The sequence below is a fragment of the Camelus ferus genome, chromosome 22 (genome assembly GCF_009834535.1).
Source record: "Camelus ferus isolate YT-003-E chromosome 22, BCGSAC_Cfer_1.0, whole genome shotgun sequence".
NCBI lineage: Eukaryota > Metazoa > Chordata > Mammalia > Artiodactyla > Camelidae > Camelus > Camelus ferus.
In genome coordinates this window covers 16,860,674-16,871,838 of record NC_045717.1, presented here as the reverse complement: position 1 = coordinate 16,871,838, position 11,165 = coordinate 16,860,674, and the positions used below count along the sequence as shown (strand labels likewise).

General features: G+C 57.3%; 2 protein-coding genes across 2 annotated transcripts; both read left to right on the top strand.

Moving 5' to 3' along the window:
- The first annotated feature begins 375 nt into the window (after positions 1–375).
- MRPL34 (mitochondrial ribosomal protein L34) lies at positions 376–1,674 on the top strand. The gene is made up of 2 exons (XM_032465324.1): positions 376–707; positions 950–1,674. Exons 1-2 carry the CDS (start codon positions 391–393, stop codon positions 1,161–1,163), a joined length of 531 nt encoding a protein of 176 aa, XP_032321215.1. The 5' UTR covers positions 376–390; the 3' UTR covers positions 1,164–1,674.
- A 953-nt stretch (positions 1,675–2,627) lies between these two features.
- On the top strand, positions 2,628–10,124 carry DDA1 (DET1 and DDB1 associated 1). Its single transcript, XM_006174794.3, has 5 exons — positions 2,628–2,783; positions 7,148–7,228; positions 7,456–7,507; positions 8,380–8,441; positions 9,422–10,124. Exons 1-5 carry the CDS (start codon positions 2,781–2,783, stop codon positions 9,530–9,532), a joined length of 309 nt encoding a protein of 102 aa, XP_006174856.1. The 5' UTR covers positions 2,628–2,780; the 3' UTR covers positions 9,533–10,124.
- Positions 10,125–11,165: the final 1,041 nt, after the last annotated feature.

Sequence of the window (11,165 nt, the reverse complement as noted above, 5' to 3'; positions counted from 1 at the left end):
GCCATAGAGGGTGTGTGAGAAGGGAAAGGGCTCAGATAGGAGAATTAGAAAAATTCTTCTAGGGCCTGAATGGAGGCACTGCCAAGGACAAGCCTGCAAACCTTGAGTTTTGCAGACTGAGAAATTGAATGACCACCCCAAGGACATCCAGCCAACTCGAACTCAGACCTCCTGGGCTCCCAGCCAAGGGGCGGAGACTTGGCTGGGGCCAAAGGATAGCTGCCAGCCAGCTGTGTGCCATCTGCCCGACTCCCGCTGGGCGTGGGAGATTCAACCAGCCGTTTCCTGAGACTGCCACCAGCTGCGCCACCGTTACCCCAGGGCGCCCTCTGCAGGTCTGCAGGAGAAAGAACTACAACTCCCAGCAGACCCCAGGATATAAGAGCTAGTATGCACGCGCATGCGGAGGAGGTGCCCTTCGCCTACCACTTGCTGGTCCACACACCTCTGTGGGCACAGACGCTCTCGTCTGAAGTATACAGTGCAGACGTAGAACTACAACTTCCGGAGGCCCCCGCGGCATGCGTGCTCCGCTGTAGGAGAAACTACGTTGCCCAGAAGTCCTCATTCCGCACTGCGGAACCTACCGGCTTTGGAAAAGTGGCCGCGGGACAACGTGACACGCAGTTGGACATGGCTTTCTTTGTCAGATCTGTGGGTCGCCTGTTGGGCCCCGTCAGTAGGTCAGCGGCGCTACTGGGTGACAGGTGAGTCCTCAGGGGGACCCATTCCCAAATCTGGGAGTAAGGGCGGTGTCGGGGGCTGGCGCCAGCTGTTTACTGACTACATGACCTGCCAATGCCTTGCGAACTCCTGAAGCGTGTTTTGTTGCCAGGCTCTGTCCGGGCACAGCACGAATCGGGAAGCCGAAGCTCGAAGAGGTTGAGCTCCACGCAGAAGTAACACAGCGCCCCCTCTGACCTTTCTCGCCGTCTCTCTACCCCTGCAGGTGGCTCCAGCCCCGGGCCTGGCTGGGTCTTCCCGACGCTTGGGGACACCCCGCCATGCAGCAGACCCGGGGCAAGGCGCGCGGGAACGAGTATCAGCCGAGTAACATCAAACGCAAGCACAAGCACGGTTGGATACGGCGTTTGAGCACGCCAGCTGGCGTCCAGGTCATTCTTCGCCGCATGCACAAGGGCCGCAAATCATTGAGCCATTGAGGAGCGCGACGCTGCCGGCGGGGATCCCCCCCCCCCCCGCCACTATTAAAGCATTTTCCTCGCTTAGCCTACCACCGTTTTTGTTGGGAGCTGGAGAGCAGCGACGAGTCGGACTCGGACGGACATGAATCCTCCTCAAATTTCTGGTGGCCCAGGGGGAGAAATCTTGGATTGGTCTGGAAGGCGGAATGGGAACTCAGACCTTGCCAAGTGCCTTTTTACGCTTTTGAATTAGGAAGAATTTCTAACATAAGCAACAGTCCACAGAATGGTACAGTGAACGCCCGTGTGACCTTGTACACCTCTCTGACCACCAATACCTGCAACACATCCTGCCCTCTCCTGAGATGCAAATCTCAGGCATCAGGTTATTTCTTCTGTAAATACTTCAGAACGCATCTCTCCAAGATAAAGACCCTTTAATACATATTCGCAAAACTTTTCAGAGCTTAGAAAAATGGTCAGTAATTCCTAATGTCATTAAAAGTCTAATAAATATTTAAATTTCTACTTGTCTTATAAAATGTCATAATTCTCAGTTCCAGAAAGGCTTGTAGTGAGGTGGGAAGGGTTTGAATTCATCACCTATCCCTTGGAAATGGGCTGTGTGATCTTGAGCAAGACCTTAGCTCTTTGAGGTGCATTTGGTTCCTATAAAATGAGGTGCTCTTTTCTCTTTCACTGCGTTGTCATATTGAGTACTTCCTCAATAAGTCCTTGTTCTCTCCAGGCTGTAAGGCTGGTGAGGGGGTGGGAAGCTTGATCGTACCCAGGAAGTTTGGACACAGTGGAGTCAGGGCTGGGCGGAGGATTGTGAGGGCTCTGGAGCCTAGAGGAGGCACCTGATTTAGTCTTGGGAAGAACGCAGCCAGGAAAGGTTTCCTGGAGGAGGTGGTAAGATCTGGGACGGCCACAGGGAGGAGGGATTGGACAGGGATAGGGATAAAAGGTGGTCGAGGGTGGCCGGAGAGGTCCAGATTTTGGGGCCGAGGAGGTGGAACTGGATCTCTGGAGTACTAGGGAGCTACAGGAAGTGTTTGAACAAGAGTCTGAGCTGTCAGTTCAAAGATACTCAAGAAGCTAGTGAGGGAGCAGCTTAGATACACTGAAACCTAAGGTTGGAACTCCAGGGAGGAGGCTGGGAGTATTGTTACGGTGAGTCCGCATTATTCCGGGGTTGCCGTGAGAATCCCATAAGCTACCATATGAAAAAGGGTAGCAAACGCTAGAAACAGACCTACAGGACCTCCGAGAGTTGTGGACTACAAATCCCAAGAGGCTTTGGGGGCGGGGCCCCCGCCCACTTCCGGATTTTACTCCTCACCGCTTGCAAGTCCCGGGCGGGGTTTTGCTCTCTCAACCGAACTTGACCACGAAGGGTGGAGGCGTGACGACCAATGGGCGCGTGACTTAGCCGGATTTGGCCAATGGGAGCGCGCAAATACCGCATAACCTGGAGGCGGGGCTAGAGGGCGGGCCAATGACGGAAGGGCGGCCGCACCATCAGTGTGGGCTGTGCCGTGGCTGGAAGTTACTGTGCGGCGGCGGCTAAGGCGGCTGCGGTGGCGGTGGCGGCGGCTGAGGCGGTGGCTGAGGCGGCGACGGAGAAAACAAAAGATGGTAAGGGCGGCCGCCAGGCCCATATTCCCCCTCCGCTCGACAAAATGGCGTCGCGGGCCCACCCACCTCCAGTAATTTCCGAGGCCCCTCACATCCCTGCCCGGCCCCCTAGGGCTCGGCCCCGCCTATCGCTCTGACCTGTGACTTTCGACCCCCGGACCCTGCTGTGAGCTTCTTGCTTACCCCACCCTGACTCTATCTCCGACCCCTGACCCCATCTAGGCTTCCCGGCCTTGACAATTCATTCATTTCCGGGTCGCGGCTCCCCCGGAAATCGCCTGGGGGTGGGATTGGAGTCCCCCGAGACCCCTAACTCAGACCTCATCCTCGGCGGGCCTGGCCTGGGCCTTTCCAGTTCAGAAGGGTTTGGGAGGCGGGCCTGAGCGTCGGGGCGGGGAGGGGGCTTCACATCGTGACATGCGGGGCTTTGTCACCAGAGGAAGTGCGACATCGCAAATTGCCCTGCTGCCCTAGAGCCCAGACCCCGCCTCCGACATTACGGCCCCGACCACCTCTAAGAGGGAGCAACTTCATCTCTCCGATTCCCAGGCCTTTTTCGTGTTAAACGGGGGTATCAGTAGTCCAGACCTCATAGGATTGTGATAATTTAAGGAACTGACGTCGTGAAGGGCTTGGAACAGGGAACGCTCAACAGATGAACTGGGTGACTCTGGGCTGGTGACATCCCCTCCCAGCTGCCTCCTCATCTCGCAGAGGGGATAATGCCAACTGATTGTTGGGAGGTTAAAATCCCCCTTGGACCACTCATTCATCCTGGGATTTGGGTCTTATGGTTCTTGAAGTTCAGTCTCCCAACTTGTGAAGTAGGACAGCCTCAGTTGGGCTGAAGCCCCTTCCATCCTCTACTATTTGGCATCCCCAAGGCTGATAGGGGTGATGGAAGCTTTAGTCAGGGTAAGTCAAACGCCATTGTCCCCACACCCAGGGTCTCAGCCCCCAATCCGTAGTCCTTGGGATGTGGTGGGGATTGGGCAAAAGACCTCTTGTCAGGAAGAATATGGGAAAGTGGTGAGTTCCTAGTATGTGGGTCCCCAAGCCTGGGTATTGTCCTTCATTCCTGGCTGCAACCTCATCACCCATGCCAAGTCCATTTGAGGATTCTATTGGCTGTGTCTCCAGAATGGATTCTGAATCCATCCATGCCTCCCACCCTGGTCCAGGCACTGCCATCTCCCATCTGAACACCTACTCCAGCCTTCTCCCGGGTCTTCTTGACTTCATCTCACCCCACTGGCAGCCTGTAATTCACCCAAAACCAGAGGGAGCCTTTAAAGATGTAAATTGGGTTATATCACTTTCTAACTTACAAAACACTCAGGGACTTCCTTTTGTAACCCCAATGCAACCCCAGCTCCTTGGCCTCCATGGTCCTTGCCTCCCTCTGACCTCAGCTCCTCACCTCTTCACCCCTCCTTCCACAAGCTCCGGCCACAGTGGCCTTGTTTTCACATCTTCACACTCCAAGTCCCTGCCTCCCCAGGGCCTTTGCACCTGTTACTCTGTGCCTGGAGTGCTCTTCCTCCTCTGAACATCACCTCCCTTCTCAGAGGGCCCCTCCTGACTGCAGGAGGCCCCCCTGTCTCTCCTCACTCTGCATACCATTTCATCTTGTTTTGGTTGGGTCACTGGCAGGCTGCCTGCACAGGGACTGGCACACAGGTATTCAGTGTTTGCTGAGGCAAAGGATGGCTTCTGGGCCCAGCTGTAGCTAGGATTTGTCTGGCTGAGGTGAAGATTTCCCCCTGTACCTGAGGCCTTGTTTTCCTGTTTGGCTGATAGGAAGTGCTGGCCGTACCCTGTCTTCATTCATTTATTCAGCACAGATGCATTGATGCTAACAGGTGCCCTCAAGGGAGCTCTGTGAAAAGCTTTTTCCCTTTGTTGTCTTACTGAGACTCAGAACAACCCTCGGAGGGAGTCCCTGCTGCTGCTGTAACCCCCAGTTCACAGAGGGGGTGGCCAGCCTGGGAGATCACTGGCTCCCAGCCACACAGCCAGGAAGGGGCCCTTCCAGGATTGAGTGCAGGTCTGAGGTTCCCACACTTCTCATCACTCTCCCACCAGCCCCATGTAAGCCCTGCCAGGGGCCCCGGGTTGAGCCAGCCCTGCCCTGCCCTCTGCCTCAGGGAGGGGGCAGCCCAGTGAGGGAAGTGGACGTGTAAACAGATGATCTCGTTGGGGTGTGAGCAGGGCTCTGGCAGAGGCTCCCGAGGTGTGGGGAGAGGGAAGGGGCAGGGGGCATTTTGAGCTGGCTGGAGAGACGGGTGTTTCCCACATGGAGAAAGGAGGGGCATTCCTGGAGGGTGGCACTGGCTGAAGAGGTGTGGCAGGAGGCCAGAGTGGGCCAGGTTGAGCCAGGAGGGGTTTGACAAGGACTGGGACCTCTCCTCTCCCTACAAGTCTCAGGCCTGCATCAGTGCATCTGGGCAGTCCTTCCCAATCCCCCAGACCAGCCAGCGTTCCCTGCCCCCACCTCCTGCCATAACGGGCCTCACATGGTACTTTGTGGCACCCTGGCCTCATGGCCACTGTACATTCACTGAATGGCTCTTTGAGCCACACCTGTGTCCCCTGTGCAGGCTGCTCCCAGGGCCCGGACTAGGTCTTCTCTGGGTCCTCATGGTGCCCTGGTGCCTGGCATGGGTTCTGCCACGTAGTCAGGTCCTGAGAAGACCTTGCTGGGTGGATGAAGCTGGCTCCGTAGTCTGGGGCTGAGCTGAAGCAAGGGTCCTGGGACAGGGAGGCAGGTTTGAGGGGCTCTGAGCTGGCTCCAGGGCATGACCCCCAGGTGTGAGGGCCACGTCCTGGGTGGGAGCAGGAGGCCCATACATAATCTAGCTCCCCTGGCTGGCCCACCCCATCGAGGTCTTGCTGGGGCCTTGCAGAGGAGGGGTAGGTCCCATGGAGGGTGGTTGGGGATCCCCTGAACAGCAGCATCCCCGATGGTGTAACGCTGGGCTCAGGCATGACGAGGGACCACCTGAGGGAGGGTTTATGTAACCTGCAGGGGCTCTGAGCCCTCTGTTTTCACAGGGGGTAAGTCACAGGAGCTTGGCCTCTGGGTTCAGTCAGCTTCCTTGTTTTCTCGTTGGGGGCTAGGTGACCTCTGACAAGTGTTATATGACCTTTCTGCCTGTTTCCTCATCTGGATGATGGGGTGACTCCAGCTTGGGAAGCCCCTGGTCCACATGGGGAGCCCCTCCCCAGCTGTCTCGCTCCAGGCTCCAGGCGTGTCACAGCGTTGCCCTCCTGCTCTTCTGGGAAGTCGCTTCTTGCCCCTAGCTGTCAGTCTCGTCCCTCCTCAGCACCCCAGAGTCTCTTGTGCTTCAGTTTCCCGAGGTAGACTCAGTTCCCGTTGGCTTTTATTCCCCCCATCTTGTGGCAGAGACCTGCCCCCCACCCAGAGTTAGGGTCCTACCCTTCCAGAGCCCTTGCCCTTCCTTGCCGAGCTGATGCCAGAGTGTCTGGGAAAAAGGACTTTCTAAGAGTCAGGGCTGTGAATGAATTCTGTCCCTGGCTCCCTGGCATCTTGTGGGCTTGAAACCTCTAGCACCCAAGCCACTATCCCAGGCAGCAGGTGGCAGGGAGGAGCCAGCCTGCTCCCTTCAGGCTTCTGGTCCTCTCCTCGGGAGGCATTCCCCCCTTTCAGGGCAGCCTTTGGGTGTGGGGACCCCAGGAGCTGCCCTCAAGCTGACCCTGGTCCATACAGCGTTTTATAGAGCTCAGCCAGTTTTGGAAGACTGACACTGACACATTGGAACTTGGATTTCCGAATTTTCTTGGAACTCATTGCTCGGTTGACCCTGGACTCCTGGTCCTATGTCCTGGCAGCCCCTGTATCCCAGCTGCTCTTTCCCCTTCACCCAGACTCCTGCTCCCCCAGCCCCATTTATTGTCACATGGGTCCTTGGGGTTTCTTAGGGTGGACAAGTCTTTCTCCATCCCTGGTTGCTATTGCAGGGCATAAATAGAGGCGAGACCGGGAATTTGATTAATCAACAGCACAGAGGGCAGGTCCACAGTCAGATGGGCCCGGCTCTGACTCCCCACCCGACTGCTTGCTTTTGACTTTAAACAAGTGACCTGTCCTCTCCAAGCCTCAGTTTCCTCACTTCTCACCCAGTGACATGACTGTTGTGACAACCCCGTGGGAGAACATACCCTCACCCAAAGATTGGTTTGGTCATGACAGTGTGCACATCAGGCAGCCAGCTCAAGCGTGCATTCTCAAGGGAACAGAAGAAGGAAACCAGAAGTTGCCTGGTGGCCCGCCCCTCCAGGTGCTCCAGGGGTGGCCCAGCCTGCTGCCTGGTTTCTCAATTCCTGTTTTCCCTGTCTTCTAGGCAGATTTTTTGAAAGGACTGCCTGTCTACAACAAAAGCAATTTTAGTCGATTTCATGCCGACTCTGTATGCAAAGCCTCGGTGAGTATGGAGGCCATGAGCTGCCTGGGGGTGAGGGGCTGGGGTGATGTGTATCCCCAGATTGGAATGTCCCCAGGGACAAAGGCTGAGCTTCAAGCACAGCCCCATTTGATCTCCTTGCATGTCTTTTGATCTGCCTTGGAGGGTGGGTGCCGAGTTGAGGGGTGAGGGGACCCCAGGCTGACCCATCTGCTCTCCTAACCCGCGCCTTCCCGACCCTCCCACAGAACCGACGTCCCTCAGTCTACTTGCCCACTCGGGAGTACCCATCCGAACAGAGTAAGTGGCCTCTGTCATCCCATCCTGGCTGCCCAGGGGATGGGCTAGAGGGTGGTGCAGGAGGGACCTGTGGGAAGCTGGTCAGCTCCCAGACCCTGGGAACAGCGGGAAGCCCAGCTTTCCCTGGGACCCTCCCACTCTCCACACTGGCATCCATATCCGGCCCTGCAGGGTCCTGAGCTGACCCTTGTCTGCTGCTCTCTGGCCCTCTCCCCTCCACCTCCCATCACATTAGGCATCCCCAGCTGGTTCCACGTCGTAGATCCCCAGACTTGTACTGTGGGGTGGGGGACCCAGCCCATCCCGGGGTGGGAAGTTGGAGGAGGGGGCGTCTCAATGGAGGACCTGCAGGGAATGGGCTGGAGCCTGCAGAGCACAGCAACCTCAAGGTGGTTTTGTCGTGGTCGTGATATTTCATTTTACCCATGAGAACGAATCCACCTGGACCCTGCAGGGCGCGTTCTGTGGTCACTGGGTCACAGCCGTATAGGTCTGTGCTCCTTGTTTGCTTGGGAAAACACCCCCATGAGCTGTTGTGCTGGGGCTCAGTCCCTGCCTGAGAGTGGAATCTACACTCGGTTTAAGAATCAGCCTCTCCCTGAGCAGCAGGGACCCCATCAGAGCAGCCGGCTTGGGCCCCGGTCAGTGGCATGTGCTCAGGAGGGAAAGTGCTTGGCTTCCTGAAATCTCCTCCTGGGTTGAGGGTGGCGACTTGAGTCCCAGAAGGGCCACTCAGGGTAGACACAGCCCAGAGGCCAGGAAAGGGTAAGCTCGTCCAGGGAGGACAGTGCAGGCCGGGATGGGGGCTGCGATGCCTACAGCCAGCTTCCCTGCAGCCTCTTCCTGCAACTTTGTTTGTCTTTCCTTCTCAGTCATTGTGACAGAAAAAACAAATATTCTTTTGCGCTACCTACATCAGCAATGGGACAAAAAGGTAAGGCAGGCAGGGGTTCGGGTGCTGGGACTCAGGGGGGAACATGGTGCCCAGCATGGGGCTCTGACTAGGGGAAGGACATGGGTGGCTGGGAGACTGGGTATTCAAGTGGGGACTTCAGGGGTGAATAGGAGTTTGCCAGGCAATCCAGGAGAGGGAAGAATGTTCTAGAGGAAGGAATGGCTGTGCAGGGGCCACAGGGCTCTGGTGCTTAGGGATGAGCAGGGACTTGGTAAGCTGTACTGAGGCCCAGACCTGGGAGCAGGTAGACCTCAGTGTTGTTTCTTGGAATCTTTGTTCAGTGGTGAAATGTACATACGATTAAAGATCCAGGCACTACAAGGCTGTGTAGCTGCAGTGAAAAGTAGCCACCCCTGTCATCCCCCCAAGAGGCTGCCTTTCTGACAGTTAGATATTTTTTCTTTTTCTTTACTGAAGATCTCCATGTGTAGTTTGGCAGCTTGGCCAGTTCGTATTTCCCCTAAGGTTGAACACTGGACAGCGACCTGCTGTGAGTGAGGTTGGAGGGGGACCCCGTGATGATGTGACTGCTCAGAAAACCTAAGCTCCTGGCCTAGTACCACCCGCCTCCACCCCACCAGCCTTGATTCCCACCAGTGAGGAAAGGAGATTTTCCCCAACCAGCGAGCTTTCCTATTCTGTGGTTAATTCCTGGGCTTCCCCAGGTGGCTCATGAGTGCCCTTTGCCCTCTGGGTATCTGAGAAATGGGCCGTGTGTGAATTGTTGAGAGTCCTGGTGACTCCTTGAAGTGCCCATCACAGGCTGGTGTCTCCAGGGGATCGTGGCTTAGTGGGGCAGGTCTAGGTGGCAGAAGGGGCCGCCCAGCCAGGGGCCCTAGGTCAGTGCCCCACTCCAGGCCCAGCTCTGTGATGCATCAGAGCCCCAAGGCCAGGAGCAGATTTCAGGAGCTCCCTTAAAGGAAGACTCACTGCCCCCATTCCTTCCCCTCTACCCCTAGAATGCCGCCAAGAAGAGAGACCAGGAGCAAGTGGACCTCGAAGGCGAGAGCTCGGCACCCCCCCGCAAGGTCGCCCGGACCGACAGCCCAGACATGCACGAGGACACTTAAGACTCCCGCTCCCCCACAGGCGCCTCCTGTCTTGTCTGCTCCTCGCCCGCCCGCCTTGTGTAAGCGCCCCCACCCACTCCTGCCGCCGGCCCACCCATGCCCCACAGTCCACACCACTTCCAACCTCATAGGAGCCGATGTATTTATTTTCCCTGAGTTTTTATTTATGCTGTAAAATGTACCAAGCGATGGTTAAAGGGGACGTCAGACCCAGTAGTAGTGTGATGTTGGTAGATGCTTTTTAAAAAAACAACCTGTTACTCACCTCTCCACCTCCAGTCCCCCTCCTCTTGCTCCCCAGTTCTCCTCTGGAAAACTGGAGTGAGTCTGCGAGGGTCTAGAGCCAGGGCCCTGCTGTGGCCTGGTGGCGGGGGTGGAAGCAGGCCTTACTCCCGGCTCCCACCTGCCGGTCTGGGCCTTAAAGACTTTGCCTTGTCTCGAGCTCCACCGGGACCTATTCGGTGCCCAGACCTTGCTCTGAGCATGCGTAAGGGGGAGAAGTCAGCCCTTCTGGATCTTTCTCTTAAGTCATTTTATCATGGACTAGTGCGTGCTCCGTGTCCACCCCAATAAAAGGATCTTTCCTACCCGATCTCGCGTTTTTGCTCGGCGTGCCTCAGCCCCAGAGGACGGAGCCACTGAGAGTCATCCCATCATCACCAAGAGGAGCCAAGGGGGGCCCCCCAGGCACTGGGGCCCCAGGACCAGCTGGATTCTCTCGTGGGCCTGCTGTGGCCGTCTCGCTCAGAGCCAAGACCTGCCTGGACCCGCCCCTCTGCCTCACCTGTCAAGGTGTCCCTGAGGACCAAGGCACCCACAGAGAGATGGTCCATGCTGCCGAGGATGGAGTTGTGGTGGACCCCACGCTCAGGACCCTGGCGAGCAGGGTGGCATGCCCACCAGCCACTGTGGACACCGCACAGGTGGCCCGGCCTCATGCACCCCTGGCTCAGAGAGGAGGCACCCGGAGCGTCGCGGAATGCCCACCGTTGTCCACGGGTTCTACAGCCACTCATGGGCCGCCAGCTGGGCTGGGTTTGCGGCTGAGCCCAGACACATAGGGGTCATTTGGGCTCTGGGCAGAAGGTTCAAGGCCTGAGTGCAAGCCAGAGTTTTGGAGCTGAGTGCTGGGGTGTTGGGGGTGGTGAGGGGTTGGGCCATGGGGCAGGCCCCGCCTCAGCTGCCCAGCACCTCCCAGGTGGAAGGTTCCATGGTCGGCCACCCAGCCATGCTGGGGGTGCTCAGCTCTGGGCATGTCTACACCATTCAGTTCTTATGGTCCCAAGGCAGGTCCTCAGGAAAGGCAAGCTTGACCGTGGTTGTGCCTGGGAGGGCTAAGTCCCTAGAGGCTCGCAGACTGGCTTGGAATCCCCCAGTCACAGGGCTTGGCCTGACCCTGGGCAGGCATGTGGCATCACCATTTGTTGGTGGCTGAGTTGAGGGCAGGACTTCAGCTTCAAAGGCCATGGGGCTGAGTGGGAGCCAGCTGTAGCCTGTCCTTCCTGGAGACTCACTCACACCTCCCTGGCTCCAGTTCCCCCTTTGAGGGGCTGGGTTCTGTCTCTTGCCAGTGCCATCCACAATGTAGGCAGGGGTCCCACAGCCTCCCTGTGGCCTCCTAGCACAGGGCCGT

Coding starts and splice junctions, on each gene's coding strand:
- MRPL34 (XM_032465324.1), top strand. CDS start 391: ATGCACGCGCATGCGGAGGAGGTGCCCTTCGCCTACCACTTGCTGGTC. Junction 708..949: donor GCGGCGCTACTGGGTGACAG/GTGAGTCCTCAG, acceptor CTACCCCTGCAG/GTGGCTCCAGCCCCGGGCCT.
- DDA1 (XM_006174794.3), top strand. Junction 7,229..7,455: donor ACTCTGTATGCAAAGCCTCG/GTGAGTATGGAG, acceptor ACCCTCCCACAG/AACCGACGTCCCTCAGTCTA. Junction 8,442..9,421: donor ATCAGCAATGGGACAAAAAG/GTAAGGCAGGCA, acceptor CTCTACCCCTAG/AATGCCGCCAAGAAGAGAGA.